The sequence below is a fragment of the Misgurnus anguillicaudatus genome, chromosome 18 (genome assembly GCF_027580225.2).
Source record: "Misgurnus anguillicaudatus chromosome 18, ASM2758022v2, whole genome shotgun sequence".
Taxonomy (NCBI): domain Eukaryota; kingdom Metazoa; phylum Chordata; class Actinopteri; order Cypriniformes; family Cobitidae; genus Misgurnus; species Misgurnus anguillicaudatus.
In genome coordinates this window covers 26,268,750-26,289,016 of record NC_073354.2, presented here as the reverse complement: position 1 = coordinate 26,289,016, position 20,267 = coordinate 26,268,750, and the positions used below count along the sequence as shown (strand labels likewise).

Below are 20,267 nucleotides of genomic sequence, written 5' to 3'. Positions count from 1 at the left end.
CATTCAAAGGATGGCACACACATCTATTGCTGTATGTTTGTTTAACATTTAAGCTAGCTAGTGCACTGACGGTTGATTTATCATCACCTATAAAACAGAAACTTTCTAATTTGTACTAGATAAGACCAACACACCAATACATATGCATAGATTATTTTACCTGAAAAGAAGTGTGCACTGCAAACACGAGCATTATTTGCGATCGTCTCCGTCCATTCAACCACAATTGTCTTCTTTATTTCCGTGAAGGAATGTCTGCCGGGATCCGGTAAAACTTTAGTTTTGAACCAAAAGTGCTGTTACTTATATTTTGGCAGCCAAAAACACAAGAAGACGACATTTTAAAGTCAAAACCTCGAACTTTTAGTGCGCCTGCTATGATTTCTCATGTTTTGCCTCCAGCTAGAGCGGTGACGTCACAGTGACGTAGGCGATGCCTGTTCAGATTTTCCGCCACGGGATGAGAGCTTATTAATAACGAAAACGAATACTTATTTTTGATAATTATTATTTTATTTCAGTTAGTTTTACAATAACTGTTGCTCGTTTCGTTTAGTTTTAGTTTTTCATTTATTATGAATTTTTAATTTTATTTCATTTAACGAAAATGTTTTTTAGCTGATAGTTTTAGTCTTAGTTTCAGTTTTCGTTTAAGAAAATAACCTTGCCAAGTGGTTCGTGGTGTTCGTTGATGATTAAAAACAAATATATTGGCGCAATGTATGATCTCAATCAGTGTTATTTGCTATAGTGGAACTATTTTTTCTGATACCTCACAACCGTGTTTATACTTCCGCTCTATATTTGAGTCTGAAGCGTTAGCACACTCCCGACCACTTGATGGCGACAACCACTTTGCCGTACAAGTACGCTCGGTGTCTAGCGTATAGACAGTCACAATCAAGCCCAACTTCAAACCTAAGGCTGATCACTGAGCCATCAAATATGGGAAAAATTTCTTCTGAGAGAAACCGAGCGAAAAAACTACAACCACATGTAAACAGACCTTTTTCCGTTTCCCGGTGGCGGAGTTATATATTAGCGAGCAATGAGTCTTTCAAGAGATGTCAAAGGAATTTTACAAAATGCAAAATAAAACACAATAGAAACTGTATTTCGCTACACAACTTTTTTTGAATCATCAACGAACACCACAAACCACTCTGTAAGTAGCACAGTTTTGAAAATGAACGTTAAGTGTTGTTTTAATGACATGTTTGTGCATGGTTATTGACTTCCATTCTGAAGCAGTCAAGAGACGCTTCTAAACGAGTCAAAAACTCAAGACACGAACCATTGTCAAAATTTCTGTGTCCATCACTGTAGTTCATCCAAAACAAACCAGAAATGAGACTCAAAGTGTTAAATACCGGAATTATCCTTTAACTCTAAGGGAGCTGGAAAATGAGCATATTTTCAAAAAGGTGGAGTGTCCCTTTAACATTTATATTTACGCATTTGGCAAATGCTTTTATCCAAAGCGACTTACAGTGCATTACAAGTGACATTTTTATAAGTATGTGTGTTCCCTGGATTCGAACTCGTGACCATTGGCACTGCTATGACCTTTTCGCAATGTTCAATCACTGAGCTATACAGGAACACATTTTATTACATCTACAAAGCATAATATTTATTGCACAAACTAGAGAGATCATTTATAAACTTGACTCATCCTGACATTTTCTGAATCTGATATTGATAAAAAAATGCTTTATTAAAAAGGCCCAAATTACAAAAACATTTCATTTAATAAAAATATCTAAATTATTTAAAAACATCTGTGAAATTGGCCTTGGTGGTATCAGATAAAAAGGAAGCGTTATCGCCTGGCCCTAATACAAAGAACACAAGGTTCAATTAGGTGTGTAAAATTTATTAAATGATGACCCGACAATGCAACGATGTCCTGGCAATGTTCTCCACAGTGATATAATCAGGAAGGCGCACCGTGTTCTTGGCCCAGGCTTCCCCCCTTCAAAGTTCACTGCTCTTTTTTGGTCATCAAGTACGTAAAGACATCTTCACACATTACGCATCAATTCATTCATTCAACAAACTGCTGAGACAAACAGTAATCCATGCCGATATTAATTAATTTTATTTATTTTGTTTTGATATAAAACATTTTGTTTATCAGTTAAATATAAACCAAATATTTTACTAAACTTATTAAAGGTCTTCTGCTTCTAATCCATGAGGAGATGAAAGCATGTCAGCGATCCTCAGTGTGCTTAGTAGTAGCGTTCCTCTGCACGTTTTCTTACAGCCACAGTTTCCTTTCTAGTGCTATTTTGGAAATCGCCTCGCACTATGCAAAACAGACTTTTTCACAGCTGGATTGAAGTGAGGGGACGGTAGGGCGGAAACCCTGTCGAGTGGTCTGTCAGGCGAGAATGCTCCCGACGGGGGTGTGTGTTGAAATCATAGCTCACCATACATTGACAAGTAGAGAAAAATTGAGTGACTGACACTAGTCTTTTAATATCTATTTTAATTATGTTCAAATTTTTTACAGATTTCAACTTTTGGGGGAACTGAGCCTTTAACATACTTCACTATATGTTAAAGCCCAGAGTTAAGTCTGTTTTTATGTGTACACGAACATATGCGCACGGTCAAACGCATGCGAATTGTGACAATATGCAATGCATCTCCTGGGCTACATACTACATTTTCGGCCTTAAAGGAAAACACTACCGTTTTAAATATTTTACTATGTTCTTACCTCAACTTAGATGAATTAATACATATCTATCTTTTTTCAATGTGTGCACTTTTTATCTTTGTACAGCGCTTCTTGAATGTGTTAGCATTTAGGCTAGCCCTTTCATTCCTATGGCTCCAAACAAAAGTTTTAAGTTTATGCCACCATACTACTCATGTAACAGTCTTTAAATAGGGAAAACATGAAAGTGTTTGGTGGCTTCTAAATTCATCCCTGTTTGGAGCCATAGGAATGAATGGGGATATGCTAAATGCTGACACATTCACGAGCCGCTGTACAAAGATTAAAAGTGCACGCATTGAAAAAAGATAGGTATGTATTCATTCGTATAAGTTGAGGTAAGAACATAGTAAAATATTGAAAAACTGTGGTGTTTTCCTTTAACACACCTTGAGTAAACCTGGAACCATGCATGTGCCACAGAGCTGCTTTCTCATTCAATGTGAAAAAAATCTTGGTTCATAAAAATACTTTTTGCTGGAGTGCGTGGCTCATGTCCAATGATCCCGCTTCACGGACGGCCAGACCTCACTAAGTAACCTAATATTGCCAGTTTTCCTGGCCTGCCCGTCCACCACGCATTCCACAAAGACATCATCACATCTGTATGAAAGGACATTAACAGGCTCTCAAAACTACTGAATAAAGAATAACATACATCATGCCTGTGCTTATGGAAAAATGGAGTGCACTAGTTGAATAATGCTGATTTTATAAGATGCAAATTGGATGTAGATGGTACATACCTCTCCGAAAGCTCCCCGTCCAATCACCTTCAAGATCTCAAAGTCTTCTTTTCGCAAGCGCATCTGTTTCACCGTGGATGTGAAAGGTTTGGCTGTAAAAATGAAAGAGAAGACTAAATTAATTTAAAAACTTGATAAGAATATACAAACGAGCGTGCTATAAGGAACAGATCTCCTCAAAATTAATTAATTTAAAGGGAAGCCTGGTCGCACAACCCCCCCCCCCCCCCCCAAAAAAAAGCTGGGGCGCACCAGATAACACGTCAGCCACGTCATACGTCAGCCGCGTCACTGCAGTCACATGACTTTAGTCTCGCGCATGCGCTTCACAACAGACGTGGAAGAGAAGACAATGCTGAATTAAGTCGTAATTTTTTTTATTTTTGGACCAAAATGTATTTTCGATGCTTCAACACATTCTAACTGACCCAGTGATGTCACATGGACTACTTTGATGATGTTTTTATTACCTTTCTGGACATGGACAGTATACCGTACATAGATTTTTAATGAAGGGTCAACAAGCTCTCGGAGACTCGGACTAAATATGAAGAGTTTCGTTGCAAAACGAGATTTTTTTAATTGTTCAGAAATCTCGTTTTTCGGTTGTGCATTCCAATTAATTTCAATTCAACTACAGTTGGTTTGTTTTGATTTAAACCTTCATAACTTAAAAAATACAGCTAAGTAGCACCATAAAACAAAATAATAACATGATAACATAATAATAAACATGTTTTGACAAAAATGTTAAAAAACGGATTTATCTCGTTTTGCAACGAAACTGTTCATATAAAACATCTTAAACTGTGTTCCGAAGGTGAACGAAGGTCTTACGAGTTTGGAACGACATGAGGTTGAGTCTTTAATGACATTATTTTCATTTGTGGGTGAACTATCCCTTTAATTTCATCATATTGAAATTCATATTTAAGTGCATAAAGGCGCTTTTTCCTTTTTTTAACGCAGACCTGGCACAGAATAACTTTGGGTAAAATATGTGACCCTGTCTGTGAAATCCAGGCTAAAGTCTCAATGTAATTATGAGATAAGGAGCATCAAAGTTTTGATCATTGATTGACATAACCTGTCAATATTAAAGATACCAAATATTTTCAAAGAAAGGTCTTTACGCTATATACGATGATTTTGTGAAGAAAATGAAGTTTTTGTGTCACATATCTTTCACAGAAAAGTCTTACTGGTTGTGTGAGCAAATGATGACAAAATTCATTTTTGGGTGAACTATTCCTTAAATTGAAGGGTACATGGTGTTAGGAGAGTAACATACTATATTTTACAAAACCACAGTTGTCAACATTTGAATGAATAACTTGTCCAAATGGCCGTCTAGACACAAATAATCTGCAGAATACGTTTGCGCACTGCTATTTCTCTCTGTCTGTGGTTATGACATACATCCAGGTCAGATCTTGGCTGTAACCATCCTAGAGGAAGGACTGCAGTCCCCAGCTCAAATATGCGAAAAAGCAGGGAATGATCTCAACCGTTGTTTGAAAAAGGTAAAAGTTTGCCATTCTTATCCTAAACAGGAGCAATCTCTAAACCTACAGTCGTGTGCCAGAATGATGTAACAGTGACCTTGCTTGCTTTGTTTAAATAATTTTGCGCTAACTCATGTTTTTGTGAACTGTGATGCTGCAAAACTGTTCCCCGAGAGCACACACGGTGAAAACTGCCACTGCAGCAAGCTCGTAGTTATGACCCCGAAAAATCTCATCCAATCAGCATCAAGCACACAGGGTGGGGCATCTCTGCTGCCATAGCAACATGGGAGTTTTGCAGAGGAGAGAAGTGTAAAGAAGTCTGGCCCTCAGAGAGAAAAGGAAATGCCTGTCAGACTAAAATAAACAGGTCAAAGTGAAATTTGTTTAGTTTCAGCTTATTAAGTGCATTCGGGGTGAAGAAAATCTCCCAGAGCACACAGTGGCCCCAAGAAGCATTTGGATACTGGAAGTACACTTATATGCATGAATTCCTGGCATTAGATATAGAAAGAAATTTAAACAGTGGCATGTGCAAAAAGTCTGATACCTATGCAGATTTCTTTGCTAGTAGTGCAACCAACCATGTACAAGTACCACAGGTGCAGTTTGTGACATTAACATCAGAACAACCAAATAATTTTAAAATTCGTCCAAAGGAGGTCATTAGCAACTGTATCCCCTCATAAAAATAAAGTTTTGATACATTTACGGTAGGAAATGTATAAAATATCTTCATCAAGCATGATCTTAACATAATATCCTGTTGATTTTTGATAAAAGATAAATGTATCATTTCGACCCGTACAATGTATTTTTGGGCTTTTGCTACAAATATACCTGTGCTACTTAAAGGAATAGTCTACTCATTTTCAATATTGAAATATGTTATTACTTTAACTAAGAATTGTTGATACATCCCTCTATCATCTGTGTGCGTGCATGTAAGCGCTGGAGCGTGCTCCGACGCTTCGATAGCATTTAGCTTAGCCCCATTCATTCAATGGTACCATTTAGAGATAAAGTTAGAAGTGACCAAACACATCAACGTTTTTCCTATTTAAGACGAGTAGTTATACGAGCAAGTTTGGTGGTACAAAATAAAACGTAGCGCTTTTCTAAGCGGATTTAAAAGAGGAACTATATTTTATGGCGTAATAGCACTTTTGGGAGTACTTTGACTCGGCGCAGTAACACCCTCCCTCTCCCATTATGAGAGGGAGAAGGGAAGCGGACTTTTCAGGCAAGTCGAAGTACTCCCAAAAGTGCTATTACGCCATAAAATATAGTTCCTCTTTTAAATCCGCTTAGAAAAGCGCTACGTTTTATTTTGTACCATCAAACTTGCTCATATAACTACTCGTCTTAAATAGGAAAAACGTTGATGTGTTTGGTCGCTTCTGACTTTGTCTCTAAATGGTACCATTGAATGAATGGGGCTAAGCTAAATGCTATCGAAGCGTCGCAGCGCGCTCCAGCGCTTACGTGCACGCACACAGATGATAGAGGGATGTATCAACAATTCTTAGTTAAGGTAATAACATATTTTAATATTGAAAATGAGTAGACTATTCCTTTAAGACTACTTGGTCCAGGATAACATTAATATCTAACAATTGTACGGTGTCTAATGCAATGATATGCATACATTTGTCCCAGGAGTGTCCCAAGTGTCCAAACACTAATTTGAGAAAGAGCTGAAGGAGAGACTGGAACTCATTTTGTAAAGCATTGCATTAGCAATGCAAAGGTCATGGGTTCCATAACACAAAATGCATTCAAGAGTACATTTATTCATCAGAATAAGTCGCTTTGGATAAAAGATGTAAATGTAGAACCTCTCACAATATACAGCAAAAATGCCCAAGCAACCAGAGAGCAGTAATCTTGCAAACCCAAAACATCACAGCACCAAGTTTAGAAAATGTTAGAATCAAGATAAAAATGTTTGACACACAACATTCTATATAGTTTACATATGAGGTCATGATCTCAAGCAGTGTTATAAGTAACATCTGTCTCTCAGAAAAAATAAGTGGGTAGATCTCCAAGGTATAATTGGTGGCTTCCAGGCATTTTGGTCCCAGCAGGGCATTCATTACACAGCCAGGTCATTATATCAGCACTGTTTCACATTGCTACTGTAATTACACTGAGTCACTGACCAACAGTTAATCTAGCAGTCAAAACAGTAAGATACTGCAGGTCAGGTACTCTATCACACCCTCCTGTCAGCTAACAACATGTTAACCACACAAAAATACGGCTGGAGAGAGGGAAAAATATTCTCCAACATCCCTGGACAAAATCAGCCATGCTTGACCTCGGTAAAACTTTCAACAGTTGTGCCATGGGTTAACAGCAGCCACATGTTAAAATACGTGCGCTGGTGCAGTGGGAGTCCTGTGCTACATCAGGTGGACCCCTTGACTACATAAAATCAGACATAATGCTCACAACTAGCAACCACTGATGTACTAAAAGGCTCCTCTGTTTCAAAGACAGACGAATAAAATTGTCCAGAAGTGCTCAAGTAAGTACTTTATAGTAGGGGTACATAAGGATCCGCAAACAGGGTCCTGCAATTGCTACAAAATCAATTTAGTTAATTACTTCCTTTGGCTTTATAATTTTTAAATTTTGATTTATAGACTTTACATTAAAGCACTTATTTTGTATGTAAGTATTTTGTCAGTTACATATTCAAAACAACCAAATCTCATGAAAACGTACCTATTTTACGCAGTAGTAATTTCATAAAAATTCATACAACATAAATCGTATAAAACATACAATTTCCGAAAAAGCACAAATAAAACCCCACCGCTAATCCCAGCATCACCCGAGGCGAAAGCAGATCGTACTTCAAAAACATACCTGCTTTACGCAACAGTAATTTTGTACAAATTCGTACAAACTCGTACAACGTGAATCTTACATAACATACAATTTCTGAAAAAACACGAATTACACCCCGCCCCTAATCCCAGCCACAGTGCGAAAGTAGATCGTACTAAAACGTACAAATGAGATTGTAAGAATTCATATGAATTAGCCACCTTGTAGAATAGTTATGTAGCCATGAGACTGTGTTGATGTTGATCCAAACACATGGGAACAGCATTTATCCACATGGCAGATTGTTTGTGATTGTTCACAATACTCAATTTCATGGTAATGTAATTATGGCAAAAAAGAAAAGTTTGTATGCCACATCTCCAAATAAAGTAGAAAAATTATTTATTATGCTACTTGAACAATGACGAATAAAAACCTGTCCCTAATCCCAGCGTCATAGGGTGAAAGCAGATCATACTATAAAACTTACGGATTTTACGCAGTAGTAATTTTGTACAAATTTGTACAACGTGAATCGTACAAAACATACAATTTCTGAAAGAGCACAAATGAAACCCTGTCCCTAATCCCAGTGTCACCGGGGCAAAGTAGATCGTACCTCAAAACATACCTAATTTTACGCAGCAGTAATTTCGTACAAATTCATACAACGTGAATCATACAAAACATACAATTTTTAAAAAAGCACCAATGAAAACCTTGCCCCTAATCCCAGTGCCACCGGGAGAAAGCAGATTTTACTACAAAACGTACCTATTTTACGCAGCAGTAATTTTGTACAAATTTGTACAACGTAGATCATACAAAACATACAATTTCTGAAAGAGCACAAATGAAACCCTGTCCCTAATCCCAGTGTCACCGGGGCAAAGTAGATCGTACCTCAAAACATACCTAATTTTACGCAGCAGTAATTTCGTACAAATTCATACAACGTGAATCATACAATACATACAATTTATAAAAAAAGCACCAATGACAACCTTGCCCCTAATCCCAGTGCCACCGGGAGAAAGCAGATTTTACTACAAAACGTACCTATTTTACGCAGCAGTAATTTTGTACAAATTTGTACAACGTAGATCATACAAAACATACAATTTCTGAAAGAGCACAAATGAAACCCTGTCCCTAATCCCAGTGTCACCGGGGCAAAGTAGATCGTACCTCAAAACATACCTAATTTTACGCAGCAGTAATTTCGTACAAATTCATACAATGTGAATCATACAAAACATACAATTTATAAAAAAGCACCAATGACAACCATGCCCCTAATCCCAGTGCCACCGGGAGAAAACAGATTTTACTACAAAACTTACCTATTTTACGCAGCAGTAATTTTGTACAAATTTGTACAACGTAGATCATACAAAACATACAATTTATAAAAAAACACAAATGAAAACCCGCCCCTAATCCTAGCGTCACCGGGTGAAAGCAGAGCGAATTATAAAATATATGTATTTTACGCACCAGTAATTTCATACGAATTCGTACTACGTGAATTGTACAAAACATACAATTTATGAAAAAGCATGAATGCAAACCTCGCTCCTAATCCTATTGTCACAGAGAGAATGCAGACTGTACTACAAAACGTACCTTTTTTGCGCAGTAGTAATTTCGTACAAATTCGCACAACATGAATCATACAAAACATACAATTTATGAAAAAGCACGAATGAAAACCCGCCCCTAATCCCAGTGTCACCGGGTGAAAGCAGATCGTACTATAAAACGTACGTATTTTGCACAGCAGTAACTTCATACGAATTCCTACAACGTGAATTGTACAAAACATACAATTTATGAAAAAGCACGAATGAAACCCCGCCCCTAATCCCAGCGTCAACGTGCGAAAGTAAATTGTACTAAAACATACGAATGAGATTGTACGAATTCATATGAATTAGCCGCCTTGTAGAATAGTTATGTAGCCATGAGACTGTGTTGGTGTGTTGATTGAAACACATGGGAACAGCGTTTATCCAAACGGTACATTGTTTACTCAATTGCTGAGATAAGTCGAGTCATTTTCATGATAATGTAATTATGGCAAAAAAAGAAAAGTTGGTACGCCACATCTCCAAAAAAAAAAAGAGAAAAATGATTTATTATGCTACTTGAACATGTGTTTATTAATAGAAGATGAACACCCACATGGCTCAAAATGTTACTTGTGGTGAAAAGTTGAGAAACTTCTGGAGCTGTGCTGCCAACTTTTCCTTTTTGTGATTGATTTGATTTGTGATGCAGCACCTTCATTGAGCTTTTTGCCTGCTAGTTGTGCGCACTTCTTGAATGTTTTTTACGAGCAAGTGAGCAACCATAATTATAATCCTGCTGATTTCTTTTCGATTAACTACGCAGCCCTACGATCACGGCTCTTCACGGAGTTAACCAAATAAACACAGACCACATCGGGGACCATGAATGGAGAAACCCGAGAACACATGCAATATCATGAATCAAGCTCCTCCCAATGTATCTAAGGATAAGTGAATGAACAATATTAGCTTTAGCGGTTCTGGCAGGTGAACAATGGCCATACAGTATCATTCACCTGAAAACCCAATAAAAACAACACGGGCATGCACAACATAGCAACAGTTGCCATGACAAACGAGAGGGAGGTAATGCGGTATGCTGTAAATGTAAACTTCACCACATTACTGACTATTATAGCCATTTATGAGCCTGTCAAACAATAGTTGACATGAAATAGTCAACTATTCACAAAAAACACATTTATGTATAAGTTTACTGTAAATGACAGGCTGAACTCCCTGGCATTGTGAGACTTGAAAAACACGTCCCGTTTTTTTGCGTCTCCTACCAGACTGGTTAAGGGTGTGCGTGACGCTCTGCTCATGAGAATCGGCGTGTGCTTGTGTAAATTTGCCCTCCTCGCTGTATTTGGGGACAGGGGTGTGTACAGACAGATGTAAAGGAAAATAGTAAATGTGCGCTCCCACATCCACTCTTCTGGCAAGGGGACATCTGGAAGCCATAAGAGGGATTATTTACGGCCACGGTGAGGTAACAACGCAAAAATGCAGCTTCCAGAAAAACACGTCCTGGCTTCTGGAGCTAAAAGACCTGAGGATGGCCTTCCTCTGCCATTACAAAAGAGACCAATAAGATATTAAAGTGCTGTTAAGACAAGCAGTGATGTGCTTTTAAAAAATGAGGCCATGCTTATTCTAAGAGAGACAAGCATTGTGAAACTTCTATGAATCATATCAGATTTACATTTATTATAGAGCGCTGGAACAAAGTCAAAACTTTATTGCTATTTTTTAAAGTACAATACGCTTAAGGTTTGGTCTCCATAAAGGGTTATAAGAAACCCTGGTTTGGTTATATTAGTGCATAAAACATACAATGTTGGTTCAAAAAAAATAATTTTGATACATACATAATAATAAACCATTAAAAAGTCTGGATGCTATCATTCCCACAATGCATTGCTGCAGACTACATATTCAACAAACAGGAAGATATTTCTATTACTAATACTAATTAAGGCCATTAGTAAGATGAGCTAAGAAAGTCCAGACAGACTAAATAAATTACATTAACAGAACACACGGGTAATGGGCGGAGCTTTCCTTTGTATACAAATGGCATTCCCTGTTATTAAACAAGCTGCATGGCGGCGGGATATCAAATGAATAAAAAACCTCATAATGAATCCAATCCCTAAGGCAAAGTCATGGCTCATAGTACCGCAGTTCCTGTGGGGTGATATATGAAACCTTCAGTGAGGGGCATTAAATCATTAATAAGTACCAAATGTACATAAACATGTCTGAGAATCACTTTCATACTGCATAAACATGCAATGGGGCGATAAATTGTGTTTAACGCTACAGCGAGCATCCATAACGCTCAAAATCCCAAATTCATATACACCCCCTAAAGCATCCCCCCGACGGCATGGCCGGACAGGAATTACAGTTGTCTGCCATGCACAAACAGGATATTCCCAAACACAATAAAGCCATAGGAAAACACTGAGAACAAACAGGGCAAGGAGGCCTTGCATGTTTCAGGAGCCCTGTGCTAACGTTCCTCGAGGAAAAATGTAAACAAGTAAGGCAGGCGAAGAATCCACAAAGCCCCATTAGACGTGTCTGAAACCGAAGCTTAGTGCTGCAAGCGCATTACAGGTAGCATAAAGTAAAATGCATAGGCAGCTATGATAAACATGCACTGAATGCAGGAAGGTTATGCGACCAAATAACATAAACAGAAACTCTCCACAAAAGACAAAGACTAAACGCAATGTTAAAAATGCGTTTAAAAGGTCTTGGCATGACATTTTCCTAAGCTGGAATTGCAATGTCTAATTTGCTATGTTCCAGGTTCATGCACTTGCTTTGTGCCTGCAGTCTTATCACCCATTTTGTAAGGTAAATCAAATACCTCATCTTTAAAAAAAAATTCCTATCACTTTATGCATCTGAATAAGAAAATAAAGTCTGAGTCATGCCACTGCATCAAAGTTAGATGGGATTTGGAGTGGCACAATGGCTCTGTGGGTAGTACTGTTGTCTCAGAGCAAGAAGGACTGTGTCCTGTGTCAGCATGGGTTTACTACAGGTACTCTGGTTTTCTACTATAGGCCAAAGACATGCAGGTTAGGTGAATTGAAGATGACAATTTGCTCTTCCCCAACTTGTATACAGATTAAGTTGTATAGACCGTGTATATATGAAGAGTTTGGTTCCAAAACGCAATCAATCTATTTTGACTAATTTCTGTAAAAATGTGTTTTCTATACCAAGAAAGTGACAAGATGAAAACCACTATTTTCTGTTACAAACTTTCACATAGCATCGTTAGGTTATAAAAACATAAAAAATTCAAATCCATAATTTAATTTTCAAAGATTTATTATATACAAATGTATTTTTTTCACAAAATGCAATTAATCCATAACATGTTTTTTCCCCAAAATGCTATAAATCTATTGAATCAATGTATAAATGTGCATTCATCTTTGCCATGTTATATTCATTTAGTTGACTAGTGGTATACATTGATTAAAAAAAATAAACATAATGACATTAATTCAAACACTTACTTTGTCATATTAAGAACACTGTCATTGCTGCTGCGTCTTGGAACTAGAGCCCGACCGATATATTGGCATGCCGATATTATCGGCAGGCCAATATTAGGCATTTTCCAAACTATCGGCATTCATAATGGCCGATAAATGAATTTAAAAAACGGACGAAACAGCCTTCAACCATGTCATTAGTGTTGCCGTTGTATAGTTTGTCCACCAGAGGGCACTCTACAACCTCCGTGTTGGCAACACTTGTGTATAACGCGTCACACATCCTGCAACCTGCTGATCCAGTCAAAGTCAGGCAGAGAGAACAACGGTTAAGTGAGTTCATGGTGAGATGGTCACGAGACAATAAAAGAAACAAGTTTCTTTTTAAAATTATCATATTATTTTAGTTAAAACTCATAAATAACTACAAATAACTAATGTTAGGGAAATCTGTTAAAGTTTTGTTGCGCGTTTCTGAAATAAAATAATAATAGAAAAAATATCGGCCGATATATTGGAATATCGGATTTAAATGCCATCAAACATTTGTATCGGCCTTCAACATCCTTTATCGGTCGGGCTCTACTTGAAACGTCGTTGCTAAACTTTTTTGAAAGTGATCAGCTGTAAAATGTTTTGGTCCTGCTTGATTTTCGTTGACTTCGCGTAAATAATGAAAGGTTTTTCATAAGATCCCCTGGGGTCAATGTGTAAGCATGACAGAAGCTTGATGCTGTCGTGAGAACAAGCAACAGCCGGCATTTTTCCTTCTCCAGAGTGCCTCTCACATAAATTATTAGATTTTGATGGCTTACATTTCTTTCCCGTCACAGAAAACCACCACAAGTTGATCAAGGCCATCAAAGTATTATTTTGTTTTTATTTGTTTGTTGATCACAAAGTACAAAGTAGATAAGGAAAACTAGGATTCTGTATGTATTACAATGCATGAAATTGTGCGACGTGATTGGTTAAGCGGATTTATTGCATTCTGCAAAAAAGGAGGAGTGGCTTTTATTGCGTTTTGGGAAAAAAGGGAAAAAAGATGACAGAATAACAACGGCGGATATTGGATTTTTGCATAAAATTAAGAATTTACTTTTAAATACTGACCTGATATAATACTGATTTTGGCAGTAACTCATTTTTTTTTAAATGGCGTTTATCACATTTTGGAACCAAACTCTTCATATATTAATTGGTTCTATTAAGTATAGCCATTGATGCTGGAATGGCATTAAGAAACAATAAATAAGTAAATAAATTTAGGAACCCACCAAGGTTATAATTGTCTAAAGCTTAATTTATAGTTCCGCGTAGGTTCTACGCCGTAGGCCATTTGCGTGAGCTGTGCGTAGCTCTGTGTAGCCTGACGCGCACCTAAGCAAAAATGTAAAAATGCATACATTCTACGCAGACCGCAAGCACTGTGATTGGTCCGCTAGTACCCCTCCCGTCAGGTAAAAAAACATGTGTGTCGCATTTCTTCATAGGCATTTCCGCTTGCAACGGTAAGAAAAAAGATGGGTCAAGCTGAGGAGATTTAACTCAGACTGCAACAAAAGTAACTGCTGGTCTTTTCAAATCATATGCAACAAGCATCTTCTTCTTCTTCTTCTTTTGTGGGTTTACTGGCCGAACTGCTTTTTATTTGGTTCCTGCACTGCTAATGTGGGTTACACACGTGGATATGTCTACCAGCAGCCTGCATGCGTAATTGCATGTTGAAACAGAAGTATGAATGAAAACCGACCAGTCAGTGACAGGTTTTGGGAAACGCTATTTGCACTTATTTATTTACAAGTCAGATGCGGTACGGTGAATTAAACAACAACAACAGAAGGTCAATAGTGCATAAAAAGCCGCACTGTCTGTCTTAAGCAAATGAGGTTAGGGTATGATATTGGCCCATATGACACTCAAGGTATAAATAAAATGTGCATCACCACTTCTCAGAACCTAATACACTTAGAAGAGAAGCAGAAAGGTCATATATCCCAGAGAAGGTTACGTAGTCATCCAACAAGATGACACTGACACAGGAGCAGTGAAAGGCTTTAACGCACATCTGTGCTCTTATGTTTAACTTGCAGGGAGGTAAAATACCAGCATTAGTTTTGCAGGAATTTTTCAGCCAACATAATGCCATCGACTCACCTCCCCGTGGCAAAATATGTCATGGTTGCTGTAACCCTACCCTACTGAATTCTGTGAGAATCCGGCTCTGAATTAACTCTCGCTGGACGTTTCCTACCTCAACTAAATGACCCGAAGGCAGACGTAGCTTCACCTCCCAAGTAATATGTTCAAATTATCACTGTCATCACAATCATCATTATCGTTAATCAACTTTGCTGGAACATGCCAATGTGACAATTTCATTATGGCTAGACAGTGTGTGTTAACTGTACTTTCTCTATTCTAAACAAGCATCAATCCCTATTAGTAACCTGCAATTTGTAACGTGATCCATGCACGCAAACCGCTCACAATGTCGTTCACGCAAGGTTAAGAAAATTGGTACAATGGATGGAAAATCTGTTAACCAAAGCGCAAAATGTTTTATGACAATGATTTACAAGCACAATGTGAGAAAATGAAACAGCTATAAAAGTAAAGCGTGAAATGATGTGTTGAACAATCAGTTTTTCCAAATCAAGGAATGAAAGCAATAGAAAAATCGCAACGTTTTATTTTGTGCCACCATACTTACTTGTGTAACTACTGATGTAACTTTTACATCTTTAAATAGGGAAAACATGGAAGTGTTGGTGGCTAACTTCATCACTGTTTGGATCCCAAGGAATGAATGAGGCTAGGCTAAATGGTAACACCGCGCCATGCAAAGATGAAGTGCACATATAAAAAAAGGTATGTATGTATTAATTCGCCTAAGTTGAGGTAAGAACATAGTAAAATATTGAAAAATGGTGGCGTTTTTTCTTTAAATAATTGCCTCCAGTTCAAAAGTGAAAGTAAAATGCACACGGCTCCATGCGCATTTATAAGCCACTCCCACCCGGTGATAAAGGTATCACACGGTTTTTCACACTCTGATTAACTGGTGGGAAAATTCCGCCTCCACAACATCCCTAATATATAATTTTTATCTCCATAACAAAATCCAAGATGACCAGACATGGACTCATGGACATGTTTTTTTTTTCGAAATATTAAAGAGCTCCTATAGTCCGATTCACAATTTTAAATTTCCTTTGGTGTGTAAGCGTGTATTAGTACATGTTAGTGATATTTGCAAAAGGTACATACCCCAAAGTAAACGATGAGCGAGTTATCGCCTCCAACATAAATCTCTTTTCTTGGACTACAACAAACACACGGATTGTAGGCAACAGTTTACTTCCTGGGTTTGGTGATGTAGACAAGACCGACATTATCATAATTCCCTTACGCTTTGAACTCAGCCTGTAAGTTAACTCCTGTTAGCATTGCATTGTGAGCGAATCTTTCAAACATGGTAAGGAGCGTCACATTTCCGGCTGACGTCAGAGGTTTTCAGGCCAATCACAACGTACAGCTGGCCAATCAGAGACACAGCACTTTGCAAATTGATGAGTTTTGTACAAAATGAGTTTAAGCTTAAATCTATCTGGAGCTCTATCTGAAGCTTAAAAATGCACTATATGTGGAAAATAATGTGTTTTTTGAACTATAAACCACGCAAACACATTGTATAATACCAAATAGACAAAATAACGTTGTTTTTTATCATTGAAATAGGTGCACTTCAAAATATTGTTGTCAGTTATTCTGTATTCTGAGCCTGGAGATTGCTATGAACAGTGTGAGTTTATTACATTTTCACTTAAATGTGTAATATGAATAAATATTGCTCATAAACGGCTGTAAAAAATAATATCCTCTATTGAAATGAGCTAGGCCTCAGTCTGCTAAGGCATAACAGTCACAAAGGCAAAAAAAACCCAGTCACTATTTAAATCTGCCTCCATCGAACCTCCATTTCCAGCACCAAGAATAAATGAAAAAGACAAAAAGTCTATATATACAGATCCTAGCAGTCCTCCAGTGAAAACACTTTCTGGGCCACAATCCCTTAGGCTGGGAAACAACTACTAATTATAACAAAGTAAAGGTGTCTGTGTTGGGACTTGAAACCGTAAGTATCCCGAAAATATGCATTATGGCGAAACGTGTTCTGACAACTGTTTGAACAAATGCGCACGGGAGTTCAAAAAAAGCAGATTGGCTTTCAAAGAAAGATGTTGCAAAACACATCGACTGATGACAGACACGTTTGGGGGGGGGCATGTTCTTTCAGCTCGACTGAAGAGCAGACATGCGAATGCCATATCAACCACAAAGCCATCAGAGATGTTATTTGGATTCTTCTTGTGTTACGGAACAGAATTATAAAAAAACCAAACCAAAAGCATTTCCGAAAATGAGTTTAAAGGTGCCTCCTACCGAAAACACAATGAATTATATGTATGAGAAAACCCCCGCACCCCCAACCTTAAAGCATCTCCTTGCACCCTTGCCCTTCCTTCTCACCCCCGCCATAAACATGCTGACAGCATTCATAATGAGAGATCTCATCTTTAACCTTGATATTTTTGACATGTGACAGCCATCAACAGTGCCTTTAATCTAGCCGAACACACCCACAATAGACCGTGTGGAAGTTGAAAGGAAAAGCACAGCACTATAAAAACATTATTAGATTATTTTGCTATATTGAAACTATTTTACTCGCTTTGCAATGACCTTGCGATAAACACGGAATGAAAATCATTAACCTTGTCCCAATGTTAAGCGTGCCGTCTTGCTTGCTAATGCACAAACAAAAAGCATCCTAACTACTTATAAGTGACTACCCTAGCATAATCTACATACTTTAGCTAGCGTCATGCTGTCTAGGTAGGGAGCTACAGCCTTAAAGGTCTACTTGCAGCCAAGGCTAGATCATGTTGCCGGTAAAGTCCGAAATCTTAATTGGTCACTTTAGTGAAAGCAGTAATTTGGCTCAAAGCATGCATGATGCTTATCAACCGCCCGAAGCTGATTTCAATCTATTTAAACATCCTTATTTTGCAAATTACACAAATTGCGAAGCGTAAACAATTTTTACAGCTATGCCGCTATTACGACAATTCAGCTAAACGTTTTTAACCTGCAGGAGTAATTATGTTAAAAGTACTACAATTCGGAAAGCTCATAAAAAAGTGTGGGTCATGCATTATAGTTTCTGATGTGTGAGGGTCATTTTGTCGTTCGCAGATCTCATGAGATTCATATGACTGCAAAAACAAAACCTAATGTAGATGTGATTTCGATCAGGGTCTGACAAGGTAACCAACAGACCAAAATCACTCCAACCACAGGATTTCCTAACTGTGTGGTACTTGGGGTTACCTCATCATGCCACATGGCCAGTAAGAGCTTCCTGTGACCCTTGAGGACTGGAAACTATGATGTGAAATAGAAATGCACGCCAACCGAGAATAGAAATGCAAGCCAAAACCAATGAACCATCAAATTGCTTTTCTGTCCAATAGCAATAAAAAAGACGAAAAATACCTGTGCCACTGGTGCCCTCGTAAAGGGGGCATGAGGGGCACACTTGTCATTTTTTTCATACGAAGTATTTTCCTGTTATATTTTTAGCCTATTGAATGTCAGGGTCAGTTCTGTGGATCATGTTGACCATTACAGCTTAGCAATGCTAACATCAGGATCTGTTGCTCCAATGCATCAAAGCTCAAGGGCATGACAAAAATACACTAGTATTCAACAACATAAATCAAGAGACAGCACCAGGTAAAGCCAGCACCCATTGTGTGCATGCATGCCGCATTACATCCAGTCAGCAGCAGTGTGCAATGGGACAGAACCCTCCGGACTGATTTGATCTGTCTGACTCAGACCCTCAATAATAAAGACCTAAGATGCACCGAGGATGCAGAAAGAGATAGAGAAGAGAGCGTGGGCATCAAACAGCTGCTGTGCGAACCCGTTAACATTGCACACCAGACCAGCAAAGAACCAGAGGTCTGAGTCAGCACTTCCATACAGTTAATCTCCATTGCACAAGGAGCATCTCTGAACACAAATGCAGTCTCGATTGTTTGGCTATCTCACATAACAGATCTCTATTAGTGAAACACACCCTAAGCATCTGTCTAGAATGAATTACAAGAAATATACAAATACTTAAACAAGTCTCTCTCTCTCCCAGATCGGTGGATACCACCGCTTCAGGCATGGGCGGGTGTCTTACGGTGTGTATAATGTTAGCACTAAATAAGATGTTCCTGTCTAAGAGCGAGTGCGCTGGAGGGTGTGGTGATTGAAGAAAAGCGCTGAGGAATGGGAAAGGGATGGAAATCAACCAATGAGGGAGAAGAGGGGAATTCTTTGGCTTTAAACCATACTATTACAGCTGAGTGATGTGATCTGCGCCAAGTCCTCTGGAAGAGAAACAGCATGTGACAGGGAGAGGCAATACTTACAAAGCTGTACGACTGATAGACACACAGATAGACAGATAGACATGGTAGACAGATAGATAGAGTAGAGAGGTAGGGTACATAGACATAATCATCTTAGATAAAAAGATATCGATATAGATATAGGGTAGGTAGGTAGATGGGTAGGTAGATGAGTAGGTAGATAGATGGATAGGTGGATAGATGGGTGGGTGGATGGATAGGTGGATAGATAGGTAGACAGACAGATAGATAGATAGGGTAGAGAGGTAGGGTACATAGATATCAATATAGAGTAGGTAGATGGATAGATGGATAGGTAGACGGACGGATGGACAGATAGATATGCAGATTGGATGGATGGATGGAAAAATAGTTGGATAGATAGACAGACAGATAGACAGACAGACAAATAGATATACGGTTGATTGGGTAGATAGATATAATCATCCTAGATAGATAGACAGACAGACAGAAAGATAGGGTCAAGAGGTAGGGTAGATAGATATAATCATCTTAGATAAATAGATATAGGGTAGGTAGATGATAGGTGGATAAATAGACAGACAGACAGACAGGGTAGACAGATAGATAGGGTAGATGGATAGGTAGACGGACGGACGGACGGATAGATATGCAGATTGGACGGATGGAAAAATAGTTGGATAGATAGACAGACAGATAGACAGACAGACAAATAGATATACTGTTGATTTGGTAGATAGATAAGGTAGATAGATATAATCATCCTAGATAGACAGACAGACAGAAAGATAGGGTCGAGAGGTAGGGTAGATAGATATAATCATCTTATATAAATAGATATAGGGTAGGTAGATGGATAGGTGGATAGATAGACAGACAGACAGGGTAGACAGATAGATAGGGTAG

The 20,267-nt window shown here is 38.2% G+C and overlaps 1 protein-coding gene across 9 annotated transcripts in view; it reads right to left on the bottom strand.

Moving 5' to 3' along the window:
• Positions 1-20,267, bottom strand: part of cdc42bpab (CDC42 binding protein kinase alpha (DMPK-like) b) — a 76,521-nt gene that overhangs the window by 49,865 nt on the left and 6,389 nt on the right. For all 9 annotated transcript variants that reach the window (XM_073856213.1, XM_073856212.1, XM_073856219.1 and 6 more), the window contains exon 2: positions 3,475-3,566. In XM_073856213.1, coding sequence (XP_073712314.1) covers positions 3,475-3,566 — 92 coding nt within the window. The remainder of the gene's footprint in view (positions 1-3,474; positions 3,567-20,267) is intronic.